This window comes from Trichosurus vulpecula, chromosome 1 (assembly GCF_011100635.1).
Source record: "Trichosurus vulpecula isolate mTriVul1 chromosome 1, mTriVul1.pri, whole genome shotgun sequence".
In the NCBI taxonomy this organism is placed as follows: domain Eukaryota; kingdom Metazoa; phylum Chordata; class Mammalia; order Diprotodontia; family Phalangeridae; genus Trichosurus; species Trichosurus vulpecula.
Window position 1 is genome coordinate 437,059,166 of NC_050573.1, and position 18,007 is coordinate 437,077,172.

General features: G+C 36.6%; 1 protein-coding gene across 3 annotated transcripts in view; it reads right to left on the reverse strand.

Moving 5' to 3' along the window:
• Nucleotides 1-18,007, reverse strand: part of JMY (junction mediating and regulatory protein, p53 cofactor) — a 99,907-nt gene that overhangs the window by 12,634 nt on the left and 69,266 nt on the right. For all 3 annotated transcript variants that reach the window (XM_036762705.1, XM_036762709.1, XM_036762699.1), the window contains exons 6-7: nucleotides 15,407-15,594; nucleotides 8,091-8,177 (exon numbers count right to left, since the gene is read on the reverse strand). In XM_036762705.1, the coding sequence (XP_036618600.1) occupies nucleotides 8,091-8,177; nucleotides 15,407-15,594 (275 nt within the window). The remainder of the gene's footprint in view (nucleotides 1-8,090; nucleotides 8,178-15,406; nucleotides 15,595-18,007) is intronic.

Genomic DNA, 18,007 nt, shown 5'->3' on the forward strand with positions numbered 1-18,007 from the left:
GAAAGGAACAGGCAGATTTCAGATGAAGTAATAAAAGCTATCTATAGGCATATGAAAAAATGCTCTAAATCTCTACTGATTAAAGAAATGCAAATTAGAACAACTCTGAGCTACCACCCCACACCTATTGACCAATATGACAGAAAAGGATAATGACAGATGTTGAAGGCGACGTAGGAAAATTGAGACACTAATGCACTGCTGTTGAAATTGTATACTAATTCAATTATTATTTCAAACTACTGCCCAAAGGACTATAAAACCATGCATACCCTTTGACTAAGCAATACCATTACTACGTCTGTATCCTAAAGAGATTAAAAAAAAAAAAAGGAAAAGGACCCGTATGTACAAAAATATTTATAGCAGCTCTCTTAGTGGTGGCAAAGAATTGAAAACTGAGATGTCCATCAAATGGGGAATGGCTAAACAAGTGGTGTATGATTGTGATGGAATGCTACTGTACTAAGACTTAGATGAACTGATGCAAAGTGAAATGAGCAGAGCTAGGAGGAACACTGTATACAGAAACAGCAATATTGTATGATGATCAACTGTGAATGACTTAGCTCTTCTAAGCAATACAAAGATCCAAGACAATTCTAAAGGACTTATGATGAAAAATGCTATGCACCTCCAGAGAAAGAACTGATGGAATCTGAATGCAGACTGAAGCATACTCTTTCTTTACTTTTGTTATTTTTTTTATTCCTGTTTTCTTTTACAGCATAACTACACATGTATAACCGATATCAAATTGCTTGCCTTCTCAATAGGGGAAAGCGGCGGGAGCAGAGCAGGAAGGAGAGAATTTGGAACTCCAAAATTTTAAAAACCAAATGTTAAATTTTTTTTACATGTAATTGGAGGAAAAGGTAAAATATTAAATAAAAAAGTAGACCCTTGATATGAACATATATTTATGTGGCAGTAGAGCACATTCAATTTCCCCACTGTCCAATACACAAAACTACAGAAAGTTGGACATATGATACGTTAAAAAAAACTTTATACTTCACACCTCAACTCTTCTTTCTTTTTCCCCTCCTGTTTGCTAGAAGTAAATTTATATGATCTCATTGAGCAAATAGAAGTTCACACAGAGACAAAGGTAAGGTCAACATTAGTCTCCCAGTGCTTCAACACATTCTTTTCTTCTCCTTCTTTGTGCTACCCCTTTTCAGGTACCATCTCTCTCTTGAATTCTAGGATTCTATCCTCCTCTATGCCCTCCCAAATATAGTCTTATTTAATGGCTTTATCTAAGCAATAATCATAGGAAAAAAAATCAGCTTCCTGCCACTATGGTTTTTTTTTTTGCAAAGTTTAAAATTCTGGGGTGCATTTTGCCAGTTTCACATCTACTAGTCATGGATAATAAAACTACATTTGCCTTTAATAATTACATCAAGTCTAAGAGAAACCTAAGATGTTGAAATGGACTTTTTAATCTAAATTCTAGATATAATAGGCCTAGGACAAGAGTAAAGGAGGACAAATGAAAACCATATATTAAAACTAAACTACTGCTGGAATCCTACTTGGCAGGTTATCCATTTATATAACATGGCACTGTGTCTATCACTTTACACTTCTTCTGTTGTGTTTTTTGTGAAATTAATGATATTAATGTATGCCAGTAGAATGAACCTAAAATAAAAGCTGAGTTATTAATAAGCATCAAAATTATTATTAGAGCACCCATACTATAATGCTCCACTGCCAATAAATGAATAATTTAATTGAAACTGAAAAGAATGGTAAGATTTGGGGTACATTTTTTGCAAGTTATTAATTTTTAAAAATCATTTAAAGACTGATTTTAACTGGGAGATTTTAAAAACAGGGACTGAAACAAATGGTAAATTTATTAAGCACATATTAAAAAACTACCTGCTTTATACCTAAGATGCATGTAGATGGCTAATGAATTATAATAAAAAATATACCTAAAATTCAGGGAGAAGGACCAGTATTTTAGATTAAAGGACTAGATTAAATCAGAATGGGTAAAATCAACAAAGAACTTTTTGCAGTCAGAGAGTGGAAGCAAAGAAAACATCATTACATATTTCAGTCAGATCTAGAGCAGTAATTTGTAATTATTCAGTTGATGAGATACCATGGCAGCAAAAAAATATCCTAAGGCTAACAAATACATATGTTTTCATGTGCCACTGAACCTAACTGGAATGTCAAAACTGCTTTTAAAGGGATACCAATAAGGGATATGGTAATTAAATTATTTACATCATGTGAAAAACTGAAATCTGGACACTGCTGAAGTATGTTTACATCACAATTATGGGCTGAACTCATAAATCATTTACATGTTATAGAATTTAAAACTGGAATGTACCTTAGGGATAATCTAATCCAGCCTCTTTTGCAAATAAAAAGAAGTAAAGTGACCAAGAATTCTGTATTTACCTTAGAAAAATTTCTCAACATGTTATTCTTGGAAGCTGTTAGAAGCATATGGCACTCTCGTGCTGTCAAAGAGTTGTCAGAAAAGTTATTGTGTCCCATGTGAGATTCCCAACATGTTAGCTGATGTAGGAGAGGGTAGGACCTGATTCCAAGAGAGGACACCACCAAATGTGGATATAGGGTTTCTCTAGTTCCTACTTGAGGACCCAGTGGAAAATATTAGAAAAGTAAATACATAAACATAGTCTAGAAATCACGAATGAGAAGTAACAGTTACCACAGACACTTTCTTGAGAGGTAGGATAATTTGTCCTTGGTAGCTGTTAAGTAGGTGATTCTGTAGTCAAACCACCAGATAAAGAAAAAAGTTAAGTTGAAGAGAGCTGCTGGACTTGGTTGGAGATCCAATTCAATAAACATTCCCTCAGTTCCATACTTTGTAAACCACTACGCTAGGTGCTAAAGATACAAAAATGAAATATGACCAAGTCCTTATCTTCTTGGAGTTTATGATCTAGTATTTGGGGGGAGAGGGAACAGAGGGAAAATGTTCATACATATCTATATCTATTCTACAATGGAATATGATAAATATATGTGAGAAGTTTAAAAAATAGCATAAAAGATTCAAGGAGGAAAGGGATCATTAACTACTTCGGGCATGAGAGAACAGGGATAATCAGGTAAGGATACATGGAGAAGGCAGCACCAAAACTTGACTGAAAAGAATGAAAAGAGTTTCAATATGCAGCGATTGGGTATGTAGTATTTGTCTACACCAGGTATGAGGAAATGACAAAAAGAAATACAAGGAAGAAGGAGAGGACAGATAATTACTGGAAAACAAAGAATACTTATTTTGCCTGGAATATACAATGAATGAAGAGGAACACTGTGAAATAAGGCTGAAAAACTGGTTAAAGGCAACTTGTGAAGGACTTTAAATGTGCGTTTTGGGGTTACAAGTCTTCAAGTACCTCCTAAAGATAAAGAATATATGTTAAAGCTACTGAAAATAAGTGTAGTCCTTGACCCTTGCTGATAATTTAATTTTTCAGCAGTAGCAACCCACAAGAATCTTGGCCATGGTGACTCATGAAACAAACCAATACACACTGGCCAGGAGTCCCGTGTGGTCTCATCCTATTTCAAGAGCCAAAAAGGGAGCAGAGACAACTAAGACTAGCATAGTTATTATACCAGATATAAACATGAATTTAATTGCAGCTGTTCTAAGTGTGAGATCCTTGTTCTGTGATCAACAAGCAGATGCACTGCTGAAGGAACTGTAGCATATTGATCACGGCATGCTCACCACAAATTAAACTGTAAGAGGAAAGGAAATTACAACTAAATGCAAGGATGCTTCACAGGTCCTTTTTGGAAAGGCAAATAATGAAGCTGTTTTTTTTTTAATCGTATACCCAAAGGCATTGTTTCATATAATACTTGGATATCTTGTATTATAGTGCTTCTGAAAAATTATAAATTATTAACCATAATTGTGACAATTAATATGCCCATTAAACAAAATAGCTATAAAAATTTTGGTACGTGGATGTAATGGAATATTACCATAAGAAACAATGAATATGAAGAATTTAGAGAATAAGAAGGTGTATATGAACTGATATAAAGTATACAGAACTAGGAAAATATAAACAATGTAGATAGGAAGAACAATAAAATAAAACTGATGTTGGCCCAGAGAAGAACTGAGAAAATGTTCCTCTCCCTTTTTTCTGGGGAAAAGATTAGTTACGAAATGTTTCATATATTATCAGACATAGTTGATAGGTCAAGGTCAAATCTTTGCTACAAGGGAAGGCTCATTGATGAGAAGAGAGATGTATATTCAGAAATCAATGAAATAAAAGGCATCAAATGAGATCTTTTTAAAGTAAAACATAATCTGTCAAAAATTTGAAGGAAAAACATGTACCATTCATATACATTTATGAGTTTCCTAAGGCTACTCCAAATTTTTTATTTCGTTTAAGAATTCATATTCCCAACTCAGATTATTTGTGCAGGTGTGGGCCGAAGGCAAAAGTGTGAAGCAAAGTTTGTCTTTGCTATCTCATTGATGCACCATTGATCTCAGGCTTCCTCTACAGTCTCCTTGAATCAAATCCTTCTTTCACAATGTCGGAAACACTCAAATAAAGGGATTACAAATAAAAAACTGTCCCTGTCCTCAAGGAATGTACATTCTAATGGAAGGAACAATATCTAAATAACTAGGTATACAGAATACACAGAACAGATTGAGGGTGATCTGACTTTGAGAAAGGTCTCAAGGTGAGGAGAAACGGCAAATAAGTCAGTGTCACTTGATCAAAAAGTAAAGTATAAGAAAGCTGGCAAAACAGGAATGGGCCAGGTTACAGAGAACTTTATATCTGATGCTGGATATAACCAGGAACACCCGGGCCAATACAGTGTTGTAAAAACCTACAATGGAGAGAGTACGAGGAGATGATGTCTACCACGGAAGAGGTTATTGGCAATTAAGAGATCACTAACAACTGCAGAGGCTGATTTTAGTTGAATGAAAAAGTCTAAAGCCAGATTGTAGATGGTTTAGAACGGAATGAAAGAGAAGTACAGGCACAGATTATAGAGTGGTTTCTCAAGGAATTTAACCACGAAGGGGAGATGACAGCTAACTAGCAAGAATGGTCAGATCAAGTGGAGTTTTTTTAATGTATAAGGGAAACAAGAGAACTGCAGTCAGAAGGGAAGGAATCAGTAGATAGGGAGATTGAGGTAAGGGCTGATAGAAGTGATAGTGGGGATAATAGTGGGGGCAGTGTGTTGGAGAAATCAGGAGGGCATGTATAGGGGTGTAGGGATTTGCCTTGGCAAGGAAAAGAGATCTCTCTTTAGTAGAGACCAGAGTGAAGGCCAGTTGCTGAGAACTCCCTCTTCCCTCCATCTACCTTTATCAATTTGTTATCCCACTTTCCATAGCAGCTCTTCCAAAACCTTTTCATCCTTCCTCAAACCTCTTATGGCTTCCCCTCCCTTCACTCTCTCAGTGGACAACTTTGCCTCCTTTTTTAAAGAAAAAATTGAAGCCACTGGCCAAGAGCTCCCTCTTCTCCATCTCATATATCGCTCATGTCTTCTGCCACGATCTTCTTCACTAGTCTCCCACAAAGAGGTGGTCCTACTCCTTGCCAAGGGTAACCCCTCAATCTGCACAGCTGCTCCCCCACCCCACTTTTGTCACCCCTACTCTCTCACTTCTCTTCAATCTTTCCCTGTCTCCTGGCTGATTCCCCTCTGCCCACAAACATACCCATGTCTCCCCATCCTCAAAAAACCCTCACTTGATCCTTCTATCCCCAGTAACTACTGTGCTCTATCTCTTCTGCCCTTTGTGGCTAAACACCTTGAGAAGGTCATCTACAATAGATACCTCCACTTCCTCTCCACCAAAGCTGCTCTCTCCAAAGTTACTAATCACCTCTTAGTTGCCAAATCCAATGGTCTTTTCTCAATCTCATCCTTGTTGACCTCTCTGCAGCCTTTCACAATATTGATCACTCTCTCCTCGAAACTCTCTTATCTCAGATTTTCCAGACACCACTGTCTCCTGGTTCTTCTCTTACCTATGTGACTCGTCTTCCTTAGTCTCTTTTGCTAGATATTCATCCAAGTCACGAAGACCCATGAAGGGTGTTGCCCAGGGCTCTGTCCTGTGACCTAGTCTCTCTCTTTGTAACTTCAGTCGATGATCCCCTTATCTCCTATGGATTTGATCACCATTTCTATGCTGACGATTCTCAGACCTACCTATCCTGCTCTAACCTTTCTATTTACCTTCAATCTCCTATCTCCAACTGCCTTTCAGACACCTTGAACCGAATGTACAGCAGACACCTTAAACTCAACATGTCCAAAACTAAACTCCCACAAGCCTTCCCCTCTCTTCCCAACTTCCCTGTTACTGTGGAGGCCAATGCCATCCCCCCAGATCCCAGGCTTGCCACACAGGTTAGATTCTGTACTCCTCTATCTTCTCACCGCCCCCATATTCAATCTGCTGCCCAGTCATGTTGATTTCACCTTTGCAGTATCTCTTGAACGTGCTCCCTTCACTTGTCTGATGTTTTCATCACCCCGGTGCAAGCCCTCATCACCTCACACCTAGACTAATGCAGTAACTTGCTGGCTGGTCTGTCTGCCAAAAGTCTCTCTCTACGCCGGTCCATTCTCCAGTCACTAAAATGATTTTCCTAAAGCATTAAGTCTAACCATGACAACCCCTACTCAATAAACCCTCTAGTATTCAACACCCTTCATGTCCTAGCCACTCCCACTCACCACCTTTCCAGTCTTTTTACACCTTGTAACAACCCCCACCCTCACCCCAAGTACTCTGATCATGTGACATTGACCTTCTTGCTCTTCTGTGTGCAAGAGCCTCCATCTCTCAGCTCCTAGCACTTTCTCTGGCTGTTCCCCATGCCTCTCTCTCTTTAACTCTGCCTACTGCCTCTCTTGGCTTCCTTCAAATCTCAGCTAAAATCCCTTCTTTCACAGAAAGCTTTTCCCAATTCCTCTTAACTCTAGTGTCTTTTCTCTGTTAATTGCTTACTATTTATGTATCTAGTAAACAGCTCATTTGTACACATTTACTGTGTCCCCTATCAGACTGTCAGTTCTTGAGAGCAGGGACTTTTCCCCTTCTTTGTATCCCCCGTACTTAATTCAGTGCCTGATACTTAAGTTTAATACATGCTTCCTGACTAACTGACTAGCACATACATTACTTAGCTACAGGGATGCATAAAAGATTGATAAGACTCACTGTAATAAGGGGCAGAACCTTAAATCAAAAGCCTGAAATTAGTTATAGAATTTTAATCATAAAGGACCTGATTTTGGGGGTGGGTGGTTGGGGGCAAGTGAGATAATATAAGAAAAGAGAAAATAAAGGGGAGAACCTTTTGGTTACCCCTAAAATAACACTCCAAACTACTTGAACTCCTGAAATACTGGCTCCGATAGAAACCTTACAAAAAATCCCAAACGGTAGTTTTAATTGGATATGATGAACAGAATGCTAAATTCATTTCATTTTGTTCTCTCACAGCCTCTAGGTAGAAGATGAAACCATAAAAAGTTTTGTGGGTGGTTGCTATTTTGGAATGAATTTAACAGAGAAGGTTATCATTCATCCTTTCAACTATAGTATTTCTCCCCTTTATATGTTAAGTCAGTAGTATGGAATTAATTAAAAGCTCTGTATTTATGAAGGCTGCTATTTTTTAAGGGCAGAGACAATAAAATAGTGCATAGAGCTGGCCTTAGTCAGCAAGACCTGGGGTCAGGTCCCTTAACTTTTCAGTGTCCCAGGCAATCCACTAACACAGCTTAGGTGCAGAGCAATTGTATATCTGCATTTCATCTGTAAAATGAGTACTAATTAAAACTGTACTAATTAAACCACAGGTCTGCCCCCAAAAGAGAATTATCAAAACATACACATTCATACTCTTAAGTGTGAAAAATATTGGAAGTGTGTTGGGGAAGTAGGGGAGAAGTCAAATGTTTTACCAAAATCAGTCTTCAAGAAATTGAATTAATTCAAAGATGCAGCTTTAACCATTAAACAGGTCAAATCCAATCACCAAAGTACCCCAACTCACTAGTTGTACTGAATGATGTGTCCTGTATTCATCTTCGCTCCGAAGGCGTTGCTGGAATTTTTCACTGTGCTTTGCAATACAGATTTCCTACAAGAAAACAAATGTGCATAAATACAAGCCAAACAAATTTAACAACTGATACGTATTATAGCAGTTAACTTTAACCATGAAATCTTCCCATTCCATTCATTTACCACAGTCTAGGCAGATAAGAGAATGTAAAATTCCTATCAGGTCACTTTCTAGATCAGCATATATAAGACTTCTCTACTCAGTTAAAAACCAAAATTAAGGAACTGTGTTTTATCATCACTAGGATACTTTTTCAATATACAAAATTAGTGGGGAATAGTAGGAAAAACACTGGGTTTGAAACTAGACGCTCCAGGTTTGAGGCCTGGTCATGCCACTTACTAACCACATGGACATGGACAAGTTACACACCTTCTTAAGTCTGTTTCCTAATTTGTAAAATGAGGATATCACAGTAGCGTCATTGTTTATCTCAGACAGGGTTATCTAAGAGGAAAATACATTCCTATACTCTACAGAGGTACATATAAATGTGACTGTTACTACAAGTAATAATGCTTTATTTAATTTGGAAATAAACAGAAGAAAAATTGAAGGATGATATACCATGCAATTATTTACACTCACCCTGAGGACTGGGGGAGGGTGGGTATGTGATACAATGTCACAAACTTCTTGAATAATTCAGTGGATCTCACTGATGTGGGCATTCCCTTAATCCCTGCAACCTATAGCCCATCTCGGCTCACATACCCTGATTATTTTCCATTTCTTTTCATAAATCCTCTAGAAGAGACTCTAATAGATATGACAGATATTTTAACACTTCATGAGCACCAGAGGCAGCTCTTTTCACCAGCCCACTTCCTTTTTAGATCATACATGGGATTACAGAGTTAGAGCTGGAAGGACCTTGGAGGCCATTACTTTGACTATGCCATTTTGGCCATTTTTTTCATGTACATCATCACTGGTAACATGTAATATCCTGCTAATATATATCTCAGACCAATTCCTCTGATGCTCTTTTGGGGCCTCTCAGTTTTGACTTTCTGTAGAATGGGGCATTTCCTGATCTGTAGCCATATGGCACTGCCAGAAGTATATTGCCATTAAAGCAAGGGTTTTTTAATTTTATAGAGAAGCATGAATTTGTTGAGAAGGCTGCATAATTTCAGAAGGGCAAGCCAGCTGGCTTGCTTCTACCTATTCAAGTCTGGGTTAGCTTTACTATCAACCTGTACTGTTTGTTCAAGACACATGTACTGATGGACTGCATCTCATTTAAGAGGTTCTGCAATATTCTAGTACTTGATGCAATCAGCACAACGTAATTCACAATGGGAAGCATGTGCAGGATCATGCTATATATTTAGACTACCTCTCCTTTTTGTAATCTACAATAGATATGGGTGTACATACATCTTTTGTTCATGCCTGGCTTGACAGAGATAATCAGAGGATCACATATTGTTTATACTGTTAACTGTATCAGATTATCTTGAGATGAGGGTGACATATACAAAGGAGATACCTTGTTTGAGGATAATTTTGCTATACAAACAATAAACACAATGAAATATTTGTTTACAGCACCTTTCAGACAATTGTGTGGCCATAAAGATGTGGTCTACTATAGAATACAGTTTGTAAAAGTTCCTATGTTCCCTTTTTCCTATGTTCATCAAGGATGCCCTTGACATATGTGTAGATCATTCTCAAAGATTTTATGTGAAAGAGTAGGTGTGTAGTGTGCTTGTTGCTAATGTCTTTTTGCCTATTTTATTTTGGTAAAACTTTGCATTATTTTTCCAGTCTTCTATTTTACTTATCTTAAAAATTGATACCTCAATGCTTTCAAAATTGTGTCGCTTCTAGGTAGGCACCACTCCCCAATACATAAGTAGTGCACGGGGGAATAATGATGATGATGATGATGATGATGATAGTAATAATACAATTTATACAGCATTTTACATATATCATCTTATTCAATCCTCACAACAACTTAGTGAGGCAAGTGCTATTATTAGCCCAAAGAGAGCTTAAATGATGTGCCCAGGGTCACACAGCTAGTAACCTTGAGGCAGAATCTGAACCCAGGCCTTCCAAAATCCAAGTACAGCACTCCATCCACTATACCAGAGGTGACAAATTTGGGGCCCACAAAATTCCTGAGTGCAGCCGAATAAGATTAAGATGCAATTGGGAAATGATATAAGTAAGAATATAATACAACATAGATAATGTTAACTTGTGGTATTCTAAATATGTGGCCCACGGGGATCTGTGTCTAGATGAATATGACACCAATGCACTACACCTACACAGTTCACTAAAGAAGGACCACAAATAAGTGATAACCACGCTTAAAAACCAAGTTGCTCCAAATCACTATAAAAGAATGCAAATTAAAATTAATCTGAGGATTCACCTCACACCCAGCAAACTAGGCAAGATGATAAAAGATGGAAATAGTCAATGCTGGAGGGGCTGTGGGAAGTCAGGCAGCAATAACACACTATTGGTAGAGTTGTGAAGGGATCATCTGCTCTGGAAAACAATTTAGAAATATGATTTTTTTGAGAGATGGATAAATAGAAATATTTATGTAGATAATATAATAAATAGATAAATACAAACGTATTCATTTCATTTCTTACTCGGGGGTATGTTAGTAGGAACTTTGGGGATATGTTATTTATCTTGAAAAGTATATTGAATTTGGAAAAATGCAAAGAGCATCCTGTTTTCCTTAATCTATGTCCCCAAGTCTTGATTTGGATCTAAATCTACTAAAATGATTTCAAAGGACCATCCTCATGTCTTGGGTGCATGGGCTATCATATAATTCTTTAGTAAACGGACCATCATTTGTAATCTTTTTGTTATACAGATTAGAGTTTTGGCAATTTTTTTTGTGTTTATTCTTTACCTGTTAATATTCTGCCATAGCGGGAAAAAACTTATTTGGAGCTCTTGCTACTTTTGTTTTCTCTTCTAATGTTATGAAAAAGGAAAACAATCCACTTGACATTTTAAGTGATAATAATAGCTAGCATTTTTAGAGTGCTTTAAGGTTCACAAAGCACTTGACGAAATTTCTCTTACTGAAACCCACAACAACCCTGTGAGGAAACTGAGCTGAGAGATTAAGTGACTTGCCCAGGTTCACACAGCTGATAATTACTAAAGGCAGGATTCAAACTCAGGTCTTACTGATTTCAATCCAACACTCGATCCACTGCACTACCTACCAACCTGTTTTTTTTTTAAGAATTTAATTTAATGCGGAATGGTAAATCTTATAGTTATAGAAAATAAAATCCTTCTGGTTCTTTCTTGACCAGAGATAGCTCTAGTAAGAGTATGTATTGCTTCTTGAGGGTCTTCCATAGCCTGTCAATCCTGCTGTGTTTTTCACACAGCCTCTTTTTCTTTTAAGAGCCAGGATTTTGTTATTTATTATGCAGCAAGGTAGACTGTTGAACTTGACTGAGAAGCCTGAAACTGGCCCATTGGAAGTCACCTGCTATAGGCAGGACTTCATGTAAACTACAGAATTACGCTTTTAAAAAAGTAACTAAACTGTTTATATGTTTTGATGTAGAGATGCCAGTATTAGGCATATACCTCAAAGAAATCAAAGACAAAAAGAAAGAACCCACATATACCAAAATATGTGGTAGCAAAGAAATGGAAACAAAGTGGGCATTGATGGATTGGGTCATGGGATAAAAAAGCTACATTCTATGAAGGTAATGAAATATTATTGCAACATTTCTTACTGTGATGTAAGAAAAAGACTATGAGAAATTCAGAGAAACATGGGGAGGCGTACATATTCCGATACAGAATAAAGTAAGGATAAACTAAGATAATATTTGTGAATATAATAATGTAAATGAAAAGAACACTAAAACAAAATCAAATATTGCGTAACTGTAACAGTCTGGAGAAAAGATAAGGAAACAACTTCCTTCCCTTGTACTAAGTACACTGTTTCATATGCTACTTTTCTTTGTCTGCTTTGTTGGTTGATTTTAATGGATTTTTTTTTTCTTATGAGGAAAGGCTCATTTAGATTCTCAATCTATATGCTATCCAATCAATCAAACTGACTGTTAATTGCTCATAACTATTAAGCACCTATTATGTGCCAGACATTGTAGTAATCACTGGGGATACAAAAGGAGGCAAGACAGTTTTTGCCCCATGATTTAATGGGGGAGACAATATGCCAACAAATGTATACAAAATAACCTATACATGGCATAAAGTGGTAACACTTAACAGAGGTAAGGTACTAGAATACAGAGGGGTTAGAGAAGGCTTCCAGAAGATGGGATTTTAGCTGGGACTTAAAGGAAGCCAGGGAGGTCAATAGTTAAGAGCAGAGAAGGGAGACTGTTCCAGGAATGGGGGATAGCCAGAAAGATGGAGTGTCTTGTTTGTGAAACAGCCAGAAAGTCACTATCACTGGATCAAAGACTACAAGGGAGGAAATGAAGTGTAAGAATACTAGAAAGGTAAGAGGAAGCTAGATTATGGAGGGGTTTAAATGCCACAGAATGCATTTTGTATTTGATACTGGAGGCTGGAGAGAGCCACTGGAATTTATTGAGTAGGTGGGTGACATGGTCACACCTGTGTTTTAAGAAAATCATTAGAATGGATGAATAGAGGATAAATTGGAGTGGAGAGACTTGAGGCAAGCAGACATACCAGCAGACTACTGTAGCAGCCCTAGTGTGAGGTGATGAGGGCCTGCATCAGGGTTGTGGTTGTATCAGAGGATTGAAGGGGAATATTTGAAAGATGTTGCAAAGGTGAAAATTGAGGAGATAGTGGCAGAAGGCATATGAGTGATAAGAGATGAAGAAAGAGCTCATGGCAAACGGTCTCAAATTTTTTTCTGTAAAATTAAGAGGCAAAATTCTCAGCTGAAAGAGTAGGGTAGAGGGATCTATGGGAGACTGAGGAGGGATAAAGAGATTTGGAAGAGCCATTGTAGACAATGAGATAGTGAATGGATAAGAGAAGTATAGTATAGTAGGGAGCCTAGTGAAGGCCCAGATGATGTTGTGTAGCCCAGTCTTCATTGGAAAATAGGTTTTTAAAATATCTATTCTACCTACCTAATAAGATGGTTGAGCAGATCAAATAATTTATAAGAGGAAAAACATTCAAGCAGGACTACACAAATGCAAAGGACTGTGATTTGTGATTATATGTAAATTGATGCTTTTACAGTACTTGGAATTAGTCTTAGGTGGCTTAAACATCTTTCCCACCAAAAGTATTTAAAATATTTCCTTACCAAATCACTTTTTCCATGTTTAATATGAAAGCCATTTCCAAATTCTAACAGTATTTACTTGCACATTTATAAGCTAAATAGCACTCATACCTACCTACAGTGGACACAATAATGGAATTTTTTTTCTGAAGCCAAAAAAAGTGGAAATCCCATGGGTCTTTGAAATAGTATGGAACGAAAAATGCTGGGGCACTTACTTTTTAAAGAAAGTCAGTTAACAGTGCGACTGGGCAGAGGTTTTTTGTGAACAAGGCTTGCTAAAAAGAGAATAATAAGTTGCTGAGAACTCACTAAACTTGATCCCAGGTTCATGAAGCACTGAAAAGAATGCTTGGGATTCTCCATTTTCTTAACGGGGTGAGGAGGGAGAGAGGGCAAGAACCAAAGTATAATGATGTGTGCTGTGAAAAGAATACTACCAATACAGCCAGGAGGCAGTCACAGGGAGCTCAGAAAGAGATCTGATATGTAAGGTCCTTAAGAGCAGGTACTGTCAGTTCTGTCTATTTATCCCTAGTGCCTATCAAACACAAAGGAGGTGCTAAATAACTGCTGGATGAAGCCAAATCAATAATTTCCAGAATATATGACAAACAGATCATATCCTCTAGTCTGTTTTTGGCTCCAGAGAGCCATAACACGTTAAAAATGACTGCTAATATTGTATTGCATTTATAGAAGCCAGCAAGACAACTCAGAAATGAGGAAAGGATCAGAGTCAAGAAAAAAGTATTTTTCTATATCCAGGAGTTCTTATAAATCTGTTTCTTATATAGGATCATGGTATTTAAGAGCTGGAAAGGACCCCAGGGGTCATCTAATCAAACCCTTTCCTTTTATATATGGAAGGTTAGATGACTTATCAAAGGTCATGAAGGTACAGGCCTTATCTAATTTGTAAAGAACAAGCAAATACTATTTTGTGTCAGTATTGGTTTTCATTCATATTTAGTCATTTTCCCTGTGGCTGTTTCAAATTTCATAAAAATGTTTGTTAATGTCACATAGCATAAAAAAAACTACATCTTTACTTAGCAAAATAAAAAAAATTGTTCAATTTTCAACACAAGTATTTCAATTCAAGTACTTTCATCACAACATAAGATAAAAAGAAGAGAAATGAAAAATGTATAAAAATTCATTTTCCAATGTGAAAAAGCTTTCATGAAGTGATGTAAGAAACAGTAGAACTTAAAGATCACAAAAGCTACAAAGAGAAAAACAATAACAACAACATATGTATTATAAACACCTTAAAGAAAGCTATGGTGTTATCTCTTGGAGTAGGGTTAAGAATAGGTAAATAACAACTCATAGAAATAGATTGTCATTTATAAGCATTTTTCTAATGAAAATGTTAAAATTTTAATATTTATAATTGTCAATGAAAGTCAAAATAAAATTAAAATTCATTTCCTTTTATAAAGTTAAGTGAATTCACAAATCAGACCACGGCATTAAGGAGGGAGGAAGGGAGGGAGAGAAGGAGGGAGAGAAAGAGGGGGAGAGAGGAGAAGAGAGAGAGGGGAGAGAGAGTGGGAAGGGGGGGAGAGAGGGGAGAGAGGAGAGAGAGAGAAAGAGAAAGAGAGAGAGAACCAAGCTGGGTAGAAGAAAAACAGTTCAGAAGAATATTCTTAAGAATATTTAAGCTAGTCTGTGACAGACTAATAGGTACATGCCACTTAACTGATTCAAATTTAAGCAAAGCCTGTTGGTAAGCACGAAATCATTGTCACTTTTCTTTTTTCCCTTTGGGGGTGGGAAGTCTATAAAGGAGAACTAAATTTGTTAATTCTTTGAAGCTAAGTAATAAAAAGAGATAACTTAGCTTCAGGAATTCAATCTTTTAGAATTTTTTACAAATCAATTAGAATTTTTAGTGCGTGGCTATGGAAAAAATAATGCCTAAAAGGGGAATTTAAAATTGTTGTTATATATTTGAGGAAAATTTTAAATATAAAACCTTTTTGTTTCTGAGGTAGGCTTTCTTGGCTGAAACACGCCCACGCCTTGCTTCCAATTGCCGAGCTTTCTGTTGAAGTTTCTGTAGCTCTTCCCTCTGTAGATGTAGAGATGCTGCCATCTCTTCCTTTTCAAGCATTGCTTCCATACTTTCGTAAGTGTCATAATATACTACTTCGTCTCTCTTTTCTGTTATGAAACGTCAATAAAATGGGGAAAAAACACATTAATTTGGGTCCTCATCAATTTTCCATCTGTGTAAACTTTGATATGAGTTAGATCAAGGTTTACATTTACTCTGCCTAGGGGAGAAAAAGTGAGATGTGGTTAAGTAATTAACTAATTAACCCAAGTTAAGATTCTGAAGAGTAAAGATTATCGAACTTTTAAAACACTCCCTCATCCCACATATATAATGTCCTAATTACAACACAGCTGTTATTAGCCATTATAGTGAGGCCTCTAGGTAATTTTATCAATGGTTAGTCCTCATTACTTTGTGGGCTTTACTTAGAATTAATAAAAACTGTAAGAATCCATAGTTCAGACTCTTCATTAATTCAACCAGAGTTTCCCTTATTGTTCTTTATTCTTAATCAGTGCAAAACACCTCCCAAATCATCTAGCTCATCTTTCTAGTTTTAACAGGCCTAAACTTAAGTTAAAACAGTTAAGAGAAAATCAGTATGCTTGAATTTCCTTAAGATTTTTTATTTATCTAGTTACACAACTCACAATTTTATCTAATTACATAATTCATAATCCCACATTCCAGTGTTGAAGTTTAATTTAAGTTAATTTCTTTTGCTTATTTACATAAATATGTTGCAAACTCTGAAAATCTCAAGCTGAATGATCTAAGTTCTCACAACTTTCTAACTCAGAGGTTCTTAACCTTTTTTGTGTAGTGTATCCTATGACAACAGGATGAAGACTATAGGATCCCTTTTCAAAATAATGCTTTTAAATGCATACTGAAAGAAGTTATCAATTTTTTTTTCAAAGTTCACAGAACAAGAACCTCTGTTCTGCATAGGTATTTTCTATTCGAAGTTAACATTCTTTGAAGAATCTACTCCAAGATCTTCAGATCATTACACAATAGTCTAATGTCTGACAAGTGCTGAGTATACTCAAGACTGTTTTTGTTTCTTTATGCTGTATTTCTATTTAGTCAACAAATAACACAGAGCTTGCTTTCTGTCATATACCATGTAGATGATTTCTTGTTAGCGTATTTTAAATTGATAGTCTCTTCTTTGATTATTTATGTGTGTTATTTTCTCTGCCTAGCTGCACTGTCATTCTGCATTTCTCATTCCCCAACAAAGTTTTGATTAGTCCAACTTGACTTTTGAATTTGTACTCATCTTTCAGGGGTCCATCCTTTTCATCTTCCTTCAGCTTGTTTCATTTGAACGCTTAATGATTGTTTATTCTATATCCCATCATTTAATTCCTGTACAAAATTCCTACACCAGAAACCATGTCCTTGGGGCTTGTTCTCCATATTGATGATTGTTTTATTTAGTTCACTATTCCAGGTGGCCCTAGACACACAGCCTTACCAACCTATCTAATCTAATCAGCTTCGGCAATTACTCCTGAAAGGGGTGTGTCAGTTTACTCCCCAGTACCACATCCTTCTCTCCCAGTACCAAAGCTACCCTTTTAGGTAACATTCTCTTATCTGTGTGATTGCCCCCATTAGAATATAAATTCCACGAGAGTAGAAACTTTCTTTGCCTTTGTATTTGTATCTCCACAGTACATGGCATATAGTGACTAATGTTTTTTCAATCATTCATTCAATGTTGAAAATAAAAAATGGTGGACTTGGGACTAAACCTCCTTCACTGATACAAATCCTAGAAACCTATCTCAATCTAATGATGTCATTTAATACCTAGGACATACACCTCAAATTATTAAACTTTTCCCACATATATCTTGTCTCCCCACTATAGCAAGCCCTTTGAGGGGAGAGACATAGTGTTAAACCCCTCATGATTAGTATACTATACTGCAGAAGGTGTTCAATAAATATTTTCTGATAACCAAAATGAAAACCTGCTTCTCATTATTATTGGTATGTGCTCACTACTTTATCCCAATCTGTATATGCTGAAACTGTAGCTTTCAACAACAGCCCACCTGGACCACATGTAGTAGTATAAAAGTTAGAGGTTATAAAAAGCACAAATTGCTTTTCTCTTAATGAGCACTATACCATTTATCTTTTAAGCTAAAGCTAGTGAAGGAACAAAAACAAAAACTATAAAAACAACTAACTCTTGGCTTCTAAGGGGAACCTTAAACTACTGAATTTGAGTGCAGAAACAATTATTTTTTCAGTTGAGAGGTCTGAGGTGGCTTTAGCCACATCATCTAGATTGGACCCAGGAAACCTATTCAGTTAAATTAGATAGGAAGAGAAAGGGCTTGGTATAGCAGTAATTAAGGCGTAAAAGCACCTTTCTCTGAATTGTTCAAATGAGGAAGGTGACAGTGGAAAAAGAACTGGAAGAACAGAAGTCTGTGATAGAAGCAAGAAGAATAAGAGAAAAATACCCAAAATCTATGAACTTTTATGTGACTTGGG